Source organism: Bos mutus, chromosome 23, assembly GCF_027580195.1.
Source record: "Bos mutus isolate GX-2022 chromosome 23, NWIPB_WYAK_1.1, whole genome shotgun sequence".
Taxonomy (NCBI): Eukaryota; Metazoa; Chordata; class Mammalia; order Artiodactyla; family Bovidae; genus Bos; species Bos mutus.
The window spans coordinates 41,505,735-41,522,152 of NC_091639.1; the positions used below are offsets into that span (position 1 = coordinate 41,505,735).

At 42.1% G+C, this 16,418-nt stretch overlaps 1 protein-coding gene across 2 annotated transcripts in view; it reads left to right on the forward strand.

Moving 5' to 3' along the window:
* Window positions 1-16,418, forward strand: part of NUDT3 (nudix hydrolase 3) — a 123,514-nt gene that overhangs the window by 59,745 nt on the left and 47,351 nt on the right. For both annotated transcript variants that reach the window (XM_070360803.1, XM_070360802.1), the window contains exon 2: window positions 9,852-9,962. In XM_070360803.1, coding sequence (XP_070216904.1) covers window positions 9,852-9,962 — 111 coding nt within the window. The remainder of the gene's footprint in view (window positions 1-9,851; window positions 9,963-16,418) is intronic.

Consider the following 16,418-nt stretch of genomic DNA (forward strand, 5'->3'; position numbering starts at 1 on the left):
AACATTTTATAGGGTCCTTATGTCCAAGAACTTGTGTAGCTGTTCTTTAAAACATTCTGTAAAAAATAGTAAATTTATCTGGAATCCAAGTGCAGATAACATTCACTATTCAGTTCAGTCGCTCGGTCGTGTCCGACTCTGCGACCCCATGAACTGCAGCACGCCAGGCCTTCCTGTCTATCACCAACTCATGGAGTTCACCCAGATGCATGTCCATTGAGTCAGTGATGCCATCCAACCATCTCATCCTCTCATCCCCTTCTCCTCCTGCCCTCAGTCTTTCCCATCATCAGGGTCTTTTCAAATGAGTCAGCTCTTCACATCAGGTGGCCAAAGTATTGGAATTTCAGCTTCAGCATCAATCCTTCCAATGTATATTCAGGACTGATTTCCTTTAGGATGAACTGGTTGGATCTCCTTGCAGTCCAAGGGACTCTCAAGAGTCTTCTCCAACACCACAGTTCAAAAGCATCAATTCTTTGGCGCTCAGCCTTCTTCATAGTCCAACTCTCACATCCATACTTGACCACAGGAAAAACCATAGCCTTAACTAGACGGACCTTTGTTGACAAAGTAATGTCTCTGCTTTTCATTATGCTGTTTAGGTTGGTCATAACTTTCCTTCCAAGGAGCAAGTGTCTTTTAATTTCATGGCTGCTGTCACCATCTGCAGTGATTTTGGAGCCCAGAAAAATAAAGTCAGCCACTGTTTCCACTGTTTCGCCATCCATTTCCCATGAAGTGATGGGACTGGATGCCATGATCTTCGTTTTCTGAATGTTGAGCTTTAAGCCAACCTTTTCACTTTCCTCTTTCACCTTCATCAAGAGGCTCTTTAGTTCTTCACTTTCTGCCGTAAGGGTGGTGTCATCTGCATATCTGAAGTTATTGATATTTCTCCCAGCAATCTTGATTCCAGCCTGTGCTTCCTTCAGTCCAGCATTTCTCATGATGTACATTCACTATTATGTTTATCTTATTTTTATGAAGGGACACATAATAGTTAGAATGGGCTTGACTGTAAAAGCAGTTGGCAGGGCATGTCACGGATTTGATAGGTTGCAGCCCTTGTGCCATCTGGGTGATCAGCAGAGCTGTCTGGTGGTAATGACATTGTTGAGGGGCTGTCAAATGCTAGGGGCATCACGTCATTGGAAATTATGTTAAGTGCATTATTGCCTGCAGTTTTCTGGAAATCAGTAATACGTCTAAAATATATAGCTTGCCAGTCAGGATTTTCCATGTTGTAGATTATCACCGTAGATAATTAATTTTTTTTTTAAGAAAATTATTTCCAGTGAATTCCCTGGCAGTCCAGTAATGGTTAGGATTCCACTTTCACGGAGCATATGGAGTGCTTTTTCCATTGTTGAAGACCCGGGTTTTATTCCTGGTTGGGGAACTAAGATCCCACAAGCCATGCAGTGTGGCAGAAAAAAAGTTTGCAGAACTTTAACATGGAATAGGATTTAGAAAAGGCAGAGGAACCAGAGATCAAACTGCCAACATCCACTGTATCATCGAAAAAACATGAGAGTTCCAGAAAAAAATCTACTTCTGCTTTATTGATTATGCCAAAGCCTTTGACTGTGTGGATCACAACAAACTATGGAAAATTCTTAAAGAGATGGGAATACCAGACCACCTTACCTGCATCCTAAGAAATCTGTATGCAAGTCAAAAAGCAACAGTTAGAACTGGACATGGAACAACAGACTGGTTCCAAATTGGGAAAGGAGTACATCAAGGCTGTATATTGTCACCCTGCTTATTTAACTTACATGCAGAGTACATTATGCAAAATGCCAGGCTGGATGAAGCACAGGCTGGAATCAAGATTGCAGGGAGAAATATCAATAACCTCAGATACACAGATAACATCATCCTTACGGCAGAAAGAGAAGAACTAAAGAGCCTCTTGATAAAAGTGAAAGAGGAGAGTGAAAAAGTTAAGTTAAAACTCAACATTCAGAAAAGTAAGATCATGGCGACTGGTCCCATCACTTCGTGGCAAATAGATGGGGAAACAGTGGAAACAGAGACTTTATGTTTTTGAGCTCCAAAATCGCTGCAGATGTTGACTGCAGCCATGAAATTAAAAGACGCTTGCTCCTCGGAAGAAAAATTATGACCAACCTAGACAGCATATTAAAAAGCAGAGACGTTACTTTGCTGACAAAGGTCTGTCTAGTCAGGGCTATGGTTTTTCCAATAGTCATGTGTGGATGTGAGAGTTGGACTATAAAGAAAGCTGAGAACGGAAGAATTGCTTTTGAACTGTAGTGTTAGAGAAGACTCTTGAGAGTCCCTTGGACTGCAAGGAGATCCAACCAGTTCATCCTAAAGGAAATTAGTCCTAAATATACATTGGAAGGACTGATGCTGAAGCTGAAACTCCCAATACTTTGGCCACCTGATGTGAAGAGCTGACTCATTGGAAAAGACCCTGATGCTGGGAAAGATTGAAGGTGGGAGGAGAAGGGGGTGACAGGATGAGATGGTTGGATGGCATCACCAACTCGATGGACATGAGTTTGAGAAAGCTCTGAGAGTTAGTGATGGACAGGGCAGCCTGGTGTGCTGCAGTCCATGGGGTCGCAGAGTTGGACATAACTGAGCAGCTGAACTGAACTGAACTGAACCTAGCACAAATCTACTCCTACTATGCTATTGGCTGTGGGAATGGAAACTTAGCAGAGACCAAAGGGAGAGGACAATAGAGAGAGGGAATATGGATAGCTTCTCCAGCTGGAGCTGCCTGGTATTAGTCTCTTTCTGGCTGGAAAAGACTGAGAAGGTTGTTTCTCAAATCTCTCTTTCCCTCTCTTTTAGCTCCAGTCCAACATTTATATGATTATCTTCTCAAATTATCCATTAGATGTCTCATTGAACCCTCAAATTCATGTTCAGAGGACAGTTTCCTTGTGGTTCCCTCCTCCACCCACCGTTTCACATTCTCTGGGAGGGCAGCTCCCCCATTGACCTGGCCCACATCCTGTCAGTCACTGGCCCTGTGGACTCTTCCTTCTGTATTTCTGGAAATGTGTCACTTCCTTCCAACTCCCACTTTGATCCTTCTCCTTTCTTAGCCTGAATTAGCTGCAGAAGTGAATTCTCTTACCAGGTTTGCCCATATCCAGTCCAAGTCAGAGTGATCTTTCTAAAACACAAATTGGGTTATGTCATTTCCTTATTCTAACGGCCTCAGTGACTTACTCATTGCCTTCAGGTTTCCGTCCAAACTCTTTATAATTAGACCCCTGCCTTTTTGTTCAACCTCTCTAACCTCATCTATATGCTCTCTGCATTCCTGTTTTAAAAGCAGTTGTTTGTTCCCCTAGTTACTGGTCCATTCTTTCATTTGCTCATCAAACATTTTTTGGCCACCTGTATATATGGGTCAGGGGCTGTACTTAAGGATTGGGTGTGAGGCAATCAACTGCACCGGTCCTTAGACCTTTCACTGACCTTTCATACCATTAATCAGGATAGAATAGATTATGTTGCCTATCAGCCATGGGCTTTCAAAGGCTCTGTTCCACACAGGAGCTCTCTTCTGTTGAAGGGGCTTAGGCTTGTATCTGCACCAACTGGAACTCACCATGTTCTTGGACACTGTGACAGAGGAGGAGAGAGACTGCGTTGGCTTCTCCCTTTCTCAGCCCAAAAGTGACACGTCTCTTCTGCTCATATTTCGTTATGCAAAACTAGTCAAATGGTCCCACCTAACAGCAAAAGGAGGCTGGATACCGTAGGCAAGAGCAAGAAATATTTACTGAGCATTATGGTGTGTAGTCACTGAAATATAATCAGTCACCTGACTTCTTGTTGACCTTTGAATTTCTCAAGAGCTAGGGCTGTATCTGCCTTGCTTTGTATCCTAGGCACAGGGCCATATGGTAGGTTTCTGGTGGTTTTTGTTGTTGTTGAATGAGTGTCCTTTTTTTTCTCCAGATTTGTTTATTTTATTTTTGGTTCTGCTGGGTCTTGGTTGCTGCACAAGTTTTTCTCTAGTTGCTGTGTGTGGGCTCCTCGTTGTAGCTCTTATTGTGGAGCAGGGGGTCTGGGGCTGCAGCAGTTGTGGCTCCTGGGCTCCCAAGCACAGCCTCAGTAGTTGTGGTGCCGGGCTTAGTTGCTCTGTGGGATCTTTCCAGATTGGGGGTGGAACCCGTGTCTCCTGTGTTGGCAGGTGGATCCTTTACCACCGAGCCACCAGGGAAGCCCCAAGTGTCCTTCTTTGGCAGGTGGATCCTTTACCACCGAGCCACCAGGGAAGCCCCAGGTGTCCTTCTTTAACTTGAATTCAACTCAAATCACTTCTTTTAAGAAACTTTCCCTTACCACCCCCTACCGTCTCCTTGCAACCTGACTTTTCAGTCTGATTGTGATTTTCTCTGCATACCTCAACCAAAGCACTCCTCTCACTGTATTATATTCTTTTGGAAATTTGTATTAAGCAGTTTAAAACTTAAGAAATAAAACATTAAAAAAAAAAAGAAATAAAACATTACTATTTTAGCTGCAGCCCTTTATGTATCTCTCTCCAGATCTATATTTTTTCACTGCACATTTGTCCCTAATCAACCCAGTGATTTTTTTCTGTGTCCTTGAGGATACTAAGTTGTCATGAATCCAAGAATTCATATATGGGTGGTTGTGTTCTGTGGGTTTGTTTATCCATTTCTGCCTGAATACCACTTGTCTCGATGCAGAGAGCTTCACAAAAGGTCTGGTACTTGGTTGGCCAGTTCCCAACTTTGATCTGCCTCAGAATTGCAGAGGTTCTAATCTACATCTCCAGTTCCTGGCTCCTTACAGTGCTTAATGAATATTTGTTGAATAAATGGCAATTTTTTTTTCCTCAGAGTGTCATTTTCAGAATCTTTTAGGAGCTTTGCCATTTAATCTCTTTTTAGATAATATGTATTTAAAAGTCAAGCTTCACAATAAGAATTTACTGAGCGAAACACCACTTACTGTAAGACAGGAAGAAGTAAAGTCTCTGGCGAAAATAAAGAATATTTTGTTTTCAGTTTTTGCAGTAAATTTTCAATGGGTTGTCAAGGAAACTTTCTGAGGAGAAGAACTATTTGCTGGTAATAGCGTTTGCTTTGAAGTATGACTACAAAGTAACGCGGCTGGCTTTCTCCAGCCTCAGTGTTGTATGTAGTCTTACCTCATAGAGTCGTCCTTTGAATGTAAAAAGCAATCACACTGGCTAGATTTACTAGCTAATATTTCGCATTGATTGATATTTAGAAGTTAAATTACTCTCTATGGTAGTTTCTTTTTCATTGCTTTAACTTTGAAATGTCCCTGTAAAGTTCTTTCATTTCGACTGAAACCTAATTGGATGGCCCTAGTCAGCCTCTGAAGCAAATGATTAGATTTAGAATGGCTGGTAAACACTTTGCCAAGAAGTGGGAGAACTGTAGGAAGAAAGACTACATGTTGTTATTTATATACCAAATCAGTGAAGGATTAACACATTTTTCTACTTTTCCTTCTGGAATCTCCCTTGCAGATTAAATAGATATGACATTATTTAAAGAGTTTTTGGAGGACTTTTTTTTTTTTTTTAACTTTTGGCTTGAATTAATAAATGTGTTTATATTTGGGTTTATTTTTTTAATCAGAAATTTTTCGAAATGTATGATTGGCCACAGTTTTTGAGGAGAATGGGTATGGCAGTGATCCCCTTTTTCTTTAATGGGAGTGATTTTATATAATAATGAAACTAAGGATAGCCTTCCGGAAGGCCACTCCTCTGGAGTGTAGACTCTGAACAAGATAGTGGTGGCACTATTTAGGCTTTTAAAAAATTGGTGTGATTTGCATCCACCAGTCTCCTTTCTGTCTCTATGTATTTACCTATTCTGCATATTTTATATAAATGGAATTATACATAATGTGACTTTTTTTTGAGTTTGGCTTTCACTTAACCATAATGTTGGCAAGGTTCATCCACTGCGTAACATTTATCAGAATGTTATTCCTCTTTATGACTGAAAACTAATCCTTTTATGTACATGCCACATTTTGTTTATCCACTCATGAGTTGATGGACATTTGAGTTATTTCTCCTGTTTGGTTATTATGAATAATACTGCCATGAGCACTTGTGTCTGAGGGTTAGAGTACCTGTTTTCAGTTCTTTGGGGTATGGTATATACCTGGGAATGGAATTGCTAGATCAGATGGTAATTTCATGTTTAACTTTTGGAGGAACCACCTGTTTTCTGCAGTGCCTAAACTGTTATATTCCTACCAGCAGTGTATGAAGATTCCAGTTCCTCTGCATCCTTGTCAGTACTTGTTATTTTAAAAACTATAACCATTCTAGTAGGTGTAAAGCGGTATCTCATGATGGGTTTACTTTGTACTTCTCTAGTGACTAATGATGTTGATCACATCTTTTCACATGCTTGTTGGCTCTTTGTATATCTTCTTTGGAGAAATGCTGTTGGTCATTTTTTTCCCTTGAGTTTTAAGAGTTGGGTATATATTTTGGATATTGGACCCTTATCAGATAATTTCCAAGAATTTTCTCCCATTCTGTAGATCATCTTTTCACATTCTTGATAATGTCCTTTGATGCACAGAAGATTGTGATTTTGATGACGTCCAACTCATCCATTTTTTGTTTTGTATCTCAGGTTTTTGTTGTCATGTCTTAAGAATTTGGCCTATCTTAGCAAATCCAGGATCATTAAGCTTTACCCCTGTTTATAGATATAGCTCTTAGGTTTAGGTTGTTGGTCCATTTGGAGTTAATTTTTGTATATAATGTGAAGTAAGAGTCCAGTGAAGACTCTTATTTAAAAGCATAATTTCGTGAAACTGCCACATTGTACTTCCTTCCTTCCTCCCTTTGTCCTCCCATCCTCTCGCACTACCATTCTTCTTTTGGCCATGCTGCAAGGCTTGCAGAATCTTTGTTACCTGACCAGGGATTGAACCTGAGCCCTAACCACTGGGCCACCAGGGAATTCCCTCACTTTGTACTTTTAACATCCCTTGATTAAACATACATACGCACCAACCAAGAACTATTACAGATTTTCTTTTCTTTTTTTTTTTCTTTTGGCTGTTCCTTGTGGCTCTTTTCCCCAACTAGGGATCAAACCTGCACCCCCTGCAGTGGAAGTGTCTTAACTACTGGACTGCCAGAGAAGTCCCAGTTTATATTGTTTTAAGCTATTCCGTGTTGTATTAATCAAAGCAGAGTTTATATACATTTTAAAAAATAGTGCTTGTAAATTTAAGACAGTATTTTCTCAGCCCATGGGCTATATAGTGGTGACTGTATACGGATTCATGGATTTCCCTCTTACAGCTTGTGATCCCCTCTCAGTTTGCAGATCACAGATTTTTAGAGCAGCATCAGGAGAATCTTATCATTCATGACAGGAGGAAAGGGATTAAAGATGAAGAAAAAGGTAGTTTCCAAGGGCTGATGTTGCAGAGAGCTTAAATGGGAGAGAGGAAATGACGGGAGGAGAGTTACCTGGCAGGGAGTCACGGGACCCATGAGGGCCAGAGAGGAACGAGTGATTTCTTTCAGGCAGCAAAGGTGACTGCAGAGTAGCAGGTGAGTGCTGGGGCACGGAAGGGCAGACGGAGGATATGGTTTGGAATAGGGCCTGAGGCTCAGAAGACATCACCAGAAAGAGATTGTTTAGGGAGCAGTTGAGGATTCCTTTAGTTCTAGAAATAATGCCAACCCAACTCCATCTCCAAATGAGGAGTAAAGCTAACTTTGTTTAACATCTGTCCTAGAGAGGGTTAAGGAAAAGGAACTAGGGAAGTCCTAGATTTTATTTTAACCATGCCTAGAATTCTGCTTAAGTTTGAATTAGTAACCTATGTTCTAGATCAATATTTTGTGTTTGTTTGGTTTCTTTTCACTTCATTTTTTAAAAAATTAATTTTATTGAAGTATAGTTGATTTACAGTGTTGTGTTAGTTTCTGCTGTACAGCAAAGTGGCTCAGTTACACGTATGTATATTCTTTTCCATTATGGTTTATCACAGGATACTGAATATAGTTCCTGTGCTCTACAGTAGGACGTTGTTGTTTCTCTACCCTATATATAATAGTTTGCATTTGCTAATCCCAATCTCCTGATCCTTCCCTCCAACACCAGTGACCCCCCACCCTCCCACAACCACACGTCTTTTTGCTACGTCTGTGAGTCTGTTTCTGATAGATTCATTTTTGTCATATTTTAAATTCCACATACAAGTATATCATATGGTATTTGTCTTCCTTTTTCTGACTTACTTCACGTAGTATGATAATCTTTGGGTCCATCCATGTCACACAAATGACATTATTTCATTCTTCTTTTAGGACTGAATAATACCGCACTGTCTGTGTGTATATGTGTACACACATGCACACACGCCCTGCGTCTTCTTTGTCCATTCCTCTGTTGATGGGCATTTAGGTTGCTTCCGTGTCTTGGCTAATGTAAATAGTGGTAATGTGAACATAAGGATGCATGCGTCTTTTCGAGGTATAGTTTTGTCTTGAGTATATGCCAAGAGTGGAATTGCTGGATAAGGAGCTGTTTTCCCTTGGAGAAAGCAGTGGCAACGCACTCCAGTGCTCTTGCCTGAAAAATCCCATGGACGGAGGACCCTGGTGGGTTGCACTCCATGGGGTTGCTGGGAGTTGGACTCGACTGAACGACTTCACTTTCACTTTTCACTTCCATGCATTGGAGAAGGATGGCAACCCACTCCAGTGCTCTTGCCTGGAGAATCCCAGGGACGGGGGAGCCTGGTGGGCTGCCATCTATGGGGTCGCACAGAGTTGGACACGACTGAAGTGACTTAGCAGCAGCAGCAGATACTGTTTTCTCTAGTGGCTGTCCTAATCTACATACCCACCAGTCGTATAGGAGAGTTCCCTTTTCTCCACATCCTCTTCAGCATTTAGTTATTTATTATTAAAATTTTTTCGGTTGCACTAGGTCTTTGTTGCTGCATTTAGTCTCTTCTCTAGTTGCAGAGCGTGGGGGCTCCTCTCGAGTTGTGGTGTGTGGACATCTCGTTGCAGTGACTTCTCTTGGTGCGGGGCACATGCTCTAGAGCACAGGGCTTCAGTAGTTGTGGCCACATGGGCTTAGTTGCTCCTTGGCATGTGGGATCTTCCTGGATCGGGGATCAGACCCAGGTCTCTTTACCACTGAGCCAGCAAGGAAGCCTTGTTTGTACTTTTTAGTAATGGCCATTAAGTGTCATTTCTTGATAAAAAGTTTCCTAGTAAAAGAATTCCAGTTTTACCTCAGGTGAAAGCATGACAACAAGAAATCTCCCTAGTCCTCATGTTGGTGAGAGCATTGGGTTCTCAGCGCTCGCTTAGAGCTTTGGGTCGTATGTAGTGTCAGCCTGTGGCCGTCAGATGGAGCGGGACCTGGGAGACACAGGAGTGAGAACCTTGGAGGGAAAGTTGGGACTGTGGGCCAGGGCCAGCTCTTCACAGTGCTCACAAGCTCATCAGTGCATCAGTGACAGTCTTGGTTTTGTTTTGTTTGTTTTGAGTGTTTTTGTCAGTTGCATGTTCAAAGGGCTAAAGAGAAAGAAACAAAGGAAAGGGTCGACAGGGCAAGTGACTGAGAATCTGCGGGATACACCTAATGGCCACTGGGTCAGATGCCCTTCTGCTGTCACTGGACAGATTGTCTGCTTTTCCAAACAGAAGTGGAAGCTACCTTAAAGTGATTTGGAGAGGTATCAACAAAGAATGGGTCCTAGGTACTTCTATTTGTGTGGCATTGAAACTCTGAATTTATATCAGTGTGGCTTTTTGAGTTTTAACGGCCCGCGTGACCTCTGACTTTCAGGTGCTACTTGTGAGCAGCAGTCGTCATCCAGACCGGTGGATCGTCCCTGGAGGGGGCATGGAGCCCGAGGAGGAGCCGGGCACCGCCGCAGTCCGTGAAGTCTGTGAGGAGGTACGCGCTGAGAATGATGTGGCTGCACCATGCGTCCATCACGGTCCTGTAGTTCTTTACTTTATCACCACTCCCTGTGTGAACAGACTCAGGGGCGCAGAGAAAAGGCGCTCAGCACTCACCTCATGCCTCCTTGATCAGAGAGGTGATGAGGTTGTGACATGGTGGTATTTACCAGGCTCTCTCTGCAAGGGGCGATCATAATAGTGACTGTGTGCAATTATACCAGGCAGTTCTCTCTGATTGCCCTTGGATCTCTGCCTGCTCTACCTCTGTTACCTGTGGCAGAAGATTGAGAATCAGATAGTTCATCAGCCCTAAGAAATAAGAGAAGGAGGCAGTATTTATACAAGCAACTTATTCTCGTTAACCTTTGCTTGAGGCTAAGGTAGTGTTAGTTCTCCTTTGCTTCCTGGGTCCTGGCAGTAGAGCAGTGGCTAAAGCAGAAGTTCAGTTTGCCAGAAGCTGTTAAAGGTGCAACTTGAGAGACAATAGTATCTTTTTTATTTGGTAACGTGATACCATATATGTTTTGAGTTCTTGGGCCATGCCCAGTGTATCTTACTGGATACTCTACAGTTAACAGTCAGAAGTCAGATCTTGGTGCTCTTACTTCAAGGGCTTATAGTTTTGTTGGTGAAACTGGTGAAATTGCAATTGCAATTCTAAACCAGGAGGAAGGAACTAGTGTTTCTCCACAGCCTCTTGTGGCAGCACCACACTCTGCTCTGCTTATGTTATCTTGTCTAAGAGTCCTGACTCAGTAATGTAATTTTTACCAGCCCCATGTACTTGCTTTGGCCACATAGTGCTTTTTATAGGTTCATTTCCTTGTTCCAGAAGGGACTTAAGACTGATTCTAAGAACGTATAAAATAGAGCTTAGAAAAGGTCTGCGTTCTGCATTTCTTTTGGGTCTAGCCCTTGCCAAAGTCTTCTTAGACTAATTTCACTTTAGAATACCCAAGGAATTCTTTCCTTGCTCTGAAGTCCTGCAGAGTTATGTTGGCTCATGACACTATTATTTTATCATATATTTGAGTATCTATAATTATATTGTAACCTCTGAGGACTAAGATTATGTTTCCTATTTTAAATCCTCCCTTCTTGTGCCTAGTACACAGCTGGGTGAATAGAACTTAATTAATACAAGCTTCTATGACAAATGGAACATAAAAATCCTGAAGAAATACCCAGATGGAAATCACCAGAGTTCTTTCTGGAGGATCTCAAAGGTTCAATTATTCAAATAAGTGTGGTAGGGTCAGCTGGTGGACCTAAGCTACATAGTTTAGATTTCAATCCAGTTGACTCCTGTGGGTTCCAAGGCACCCAAGGCAAAAGTGATGTTTGACAGAGTTATTGCAGCTCTTTAGATTGACAGGTTGTTGGAAGACCTGAAGTAGACTGATGGTTCTAGAATAGAGAGGAAGGAAAAAATTCCGAGACCTTGGGCAAACCTTGCAACTTGGTTTTAGAAGTTGTGGGGAGACAAGTTGACAGCTTTACCTCTGTAGAGCACATTTGGATTTGGCATCTTTCTCAGAAAAGTATCAGTTGCTACTCTGGTTGTTTTGAGTACCACGGTTGAAATGTCCCTCGGTTATACAAGTGCAACTAAGATGTCGAAAACTAGATGACTGCAGAAGGAAATGCAGTGAGGGAGTTGGAGAGGAAATACAGGGACCCTTTTGTTTCCTGGAAATTGCGTACCAGCCTTCAGCAGGTGGAGGAGGGGTAGAGTGGGCAGTAGAGGGGACTTGGGACAGCAGAAGGTAAGCAGTACAGCACAGGTAATTAGACTGCGCTTTTCATATGTTCATCACTTACCCACCTCCTGTCTTGAAGGGAATCCCAAGCTCAAAATTAAACCCTGCCTGCCATTCTCAGCCCTGAAGACTCCTGCTAGACCTTGAGCAAATTTTCCCCCTCCAGGGAAAAGAGTCATACCATACCCTGTTCTTTACTCCAGCATTATTGAGAGGATAAAGAATAAGTGTGTTAGTCGCTCAGTTGTGTCCGATTCTTTGCAACACCATGGACTGTAGCCCACCAGGCTCCTCTGTCCATGCAGTTCTCCAGGCAAGAACTCTGGAGTGGGTAGCTATTCCCTTTTCCAGGGGACCTTTCTGATCTAGGGGTTGAACCCGGTATCCTGCATTGCAGGCAGATTCTTTACCATCTGAGCCACCAGGGAAGTCCATAAATAAAATAAAGTACCAAATAAATCAGATATTTGTACAAACAATATAAGAGAAATGCATCATTACAGAGGCAAACATTTCACTGGCTTACATCAAAATAAAATGGGGGGGCCTGACTTTTCCAATTCTATGTCTGCTAACAGAGAATAAAACTTGAAATCAGTGAGGATGTAGGTAGATGTTTTTGATTGTTCTTGAAGGGTAGTTTTGTAAGCAGAAATCACTGTTCAGGGATTTATTTAGTTTTCAAAATGTCATGACTTTATAAAAGCAGACATTCAAAAACTTAGTTCTTTCCTAATGCTTATACATCTGATGGCTGTATTATAAGCATAGGAGATTTTACTAGTCATTTTTAAGGGGCCTTTGGATAATACCTAGGCCAATTCATTGAAGACTTTCAGATGTTTCAGATTGCATTTATAGTAAATTTAATTAACCAGATTGATTTTTGAAGAACTTCAGTTGTCTGACTTTTAAAAAATGAAAGTGTTATGAGGCTCCTTATCAGTAATGTCATTAAACTTATAGCTAAGGTGAATCTTAAATAGTGCCACAGTGCAGAGGTCCCCAACCTCTGGCACGTATGTAATGTCTGATAATCTGAGGTGGAGCTGATGTAATAATGATAGAAATAAAATGTATAATAAATGTAATGTTCTTAACATTGTTAACAATGTTCTTAATTCCAACCTGCCCCCCACCCCGCCAATTCCCCTACTCCTGGTTCATGGAAAATTGTCTTCCATTAAAACAGTCCCTGATGCCAAAAAGGTTGGGACCACTGCCATAGTGTACATAAATTTACTAAGATTTTCAACTTAAAATTCCCATTCAGAAATAAGGTATTCAATTATACAAGCCAAATCATTTTAAACATTACAAAATCATAAAATATGTCTGGCCTCCTTCACCTTTCCTGTTAAATGAGGCCAGGATTCAGAGTGTCCTGAAAGGAAAAGCTGGTCCAGTTACTATAACTCAGTCAGGACTGTCACTTCACTGGACTTCCCAGGTGGTTCAGTGGTTAAGACACTGAAGGGGACATGGCTTTGATCCCTGGTCAGGAAACTAGGATTCCACATGCCACTCGATGTGGACAAAAAACAGAAGGACTATAATTAAACAAAGATGCATGGTCATCATGCAGTCCACCTGGGTGGTGGTGGGTGTTGAGTGAGCCATCTGGAGTATCTGGCACACCAGCCTAATTTTGTGCTTCACCCTGAAGGTCTTCCTCCATGCAGTCTTTGTGATTCTGTCTTGTTCTCCCTGTGTGTTTCCATTGCAGTGTATTCCTAGCATCTTTTTTTTTTTTTTTTTTTTTTTTTGCCTCACCATGCAGCATGTGGGATCTTAGTTCCTTGACTAGGGATCAAACCTGTGCCCCTGCATTGGAAGACAGAGTCTTAACCACTGGACCACCGGGAAGACTGTATCCAGCATCATCTTTATCATGTTTTATTCATATCACTTGTCTAGTTGTCTTCTGTGCTAGACTTACATTCTGTGTAGCCAGATTCTGTTCCTTTTCAGTCACTGTTTAATCCCCAGTGCTTAACATATAACTAGTGCTCAAGAAAGGAAGTGCTACAGGTTTTGGGGTGACCACTAGAGCAGCCACATCAATGTGGTTGAGGTAGGCCCTTTTGGATTGCCAGGAGTAGACATGTATCTACAGGTCCCTCAGTTAATTGAGAGACAAGAATATGACAGTATCACAGCCGCTGCCCCATCAGACTGTGCAGAGCTGGGAACTCAGGCCCTGATGCCCAGGCAGGCCTTCTCACAGTGACTGGATGGACGGTGGGGACGCAGGGCAGCTCTCGGGCCTGGTCACCATGCCTCTCTTCCGCTGTGGAGGCACCGCCTTTCTGAGCTCTTCTCAGCCTTGCCTTCTGCTTATCACTTTTTGTTTGGTGCTCTTCCTGCCTTGTGTGTCACTAACCTATCTGTTGACTCACTTTGTGTGTCTCACACTCAGCTTTCCTGAGAAGAGGACTTGATTGGTTACAATCTCCAGGCATAGTTGCCACATCACATCCATTCTAGCCATTTGAAGATGTTTGATTTCTTATTCCTCTTAACTGAGCTCAGAATGGCAAGGTCATGTGCTTTAAAAGCATTGCAGTCTGTGCTTAAGTACTGCCTGCAGCAACTGGACCAGCGGTTCTGTGTGTGTAATAATACATTTATTAACACAGGGAAATATTTGCAGCAAATTCCCTAGAGATTAAAGTAGGGTATGAATCAGTGTTTATGATAGAAAACCACTTAGTGAAGCATAAATATGTGTCTACTTGTATAGAAAGAACAATACCATTGCAGGTGCCAAGCTCTGTTTAAGCATTTGTTGCCTTGTTTTTTCACCATACCTGATGAGGTAGTAACTGTTATCATCTACATTTTATAGGTGAGAAAAAAGTGAGATTGAGTAATTTGTGCAAACTAACTGTGCCCAGCTAGATGTGCTCAATGTGAAATTTGAATCCAAAACATCTAGTCTTAGCACCCATACTCATAATGCCTGGAAAGAATGTCCACCAGGTGTTCACAGTGGTTATCACTGGGTTAGCTCTTAGATTATCAAGTTTTCTGCATTAAACATATACTTGTTCCTAGGAAAACTTTCTGAATAAACGTGAATGTAATGAGGTTATTAAGTCAGTCTAAACTCAACCTGCTCTGAAACTTGGTTCAACCCAGCTTAAAATTTTTAGCATATTGCCTGAATCTCAGAAACAGATCAATCTGTAGCACTTGAATCATTACCAGTCACCACATTTAAAGAACTGAACTCTTCCCTTGTGGAAACTTGCCTTCATTTTTCAGTTGTTTTTAAAGTCCTGCTAGAGTGATCCCTCAAAGGGTTGGAAGGACGAGGCTTTCTCCCAGGGCTGGCCACGGGCCTTGGTCACAGTGCATCTCTAGCAGAGGCTTGTATGAGCCAGCCATGTGATGCTCTCTCTGGAATAAAAAGGAAAAGCAGTTCTTTGTGTGGTTTTCAGAGCTATTCTTTCTTGTTAATTCAATGGGAAAGGTAAAACTGCTGGCTGACAGGGAAGAAAGAGAAGCTGGATCTGAAACTGTTCTGTCTTCTGTGCAGCTGTTAAATTTCCATCTCTTTCACCCATTGTCACCTCAGCCAAACCAAGAGTGTTACCACAAAGATATAGAACATCTGAAAACAGAAACGGAAAAATTATGTGCATAGCTGCAGCTGTATTCTCTTCAAGGGTGACAAAGATGGGTACCTTCTGCCTTTAGAGAAATGTAGCCGGCGATAACGGAGAGTTAGGTCAAATGCCAGTTCCTTCTGTCTGCTGCCTCATGTCTGGGCAAGGCCCACATCCATCTCCATTTCTAGCATATAATCTATAAAGTTTCTGTAGGTAGCCTGATAATTAACCTTTGGCACAGACCTAGCTTAAAAAAAAAACAAAACCTGTTCCTGACCTCATCGGCTGTGTCCCTACACCTCACTTCTCCTCTGCGCCTTCAGGCTCTGGCCATCTGTTGTGCTGCCACATAAACGCACCATCATGGAGAGTTCTTAGTGTCAGTGATGTCACTTTAAACTTTCTTGTACCTTGCTGCCCTTCTTCAGGTTTTTGTTTTTGTCTGTGCTGCCCGTGCAGCTTGTGATATGTTAGTTCCCCAGCCAGGGATCGAACCCATACCTCCTACACTGAATGTACGGTTTTAACCCCTGGATCGCCAGGATAGAATTCCCTCAAATTTTTGATACGCTGTCTTATATAAACGTTTCACAGCATATTTGATTTTATTCACCTTCATTCAAGATAGTTTTTTGAACATCTGTTGCTAAGTCACTTCAGTCATGTCCAACTCTGTGCAACCCCATAGATGGCAGCCCACCAGGCTCCTCTGTCCCTGGGATTCTCCAGGCAAGAACACTGGAGTGGGTTGCCATTTCCTTCCCAATGCATGAAAGTGAAAAGTCAAAGTGAAGTCACTCAGTCATGTCTGATTCTTTGTGACCCCATGGACTGAAGCCTACCAGGCTCCTCCATCCATGGGATTTTCCAGGCAAATGTGCTGGAGTGGGGTGCCATTGCCTTCTCCATTTGAACATCTAGATGTCTTAATATGGTACCAAGGATCATGGTTGCAAAGCTGTTTCTTGATTATCTCAGCCTTACTTAAGTCAAACCCATCAAGAATTTATCATAATCCTTCTTGATCTCGTTTTATTTTCAGATAAAAACATGGAAAGTGAAACAGTGAACTTT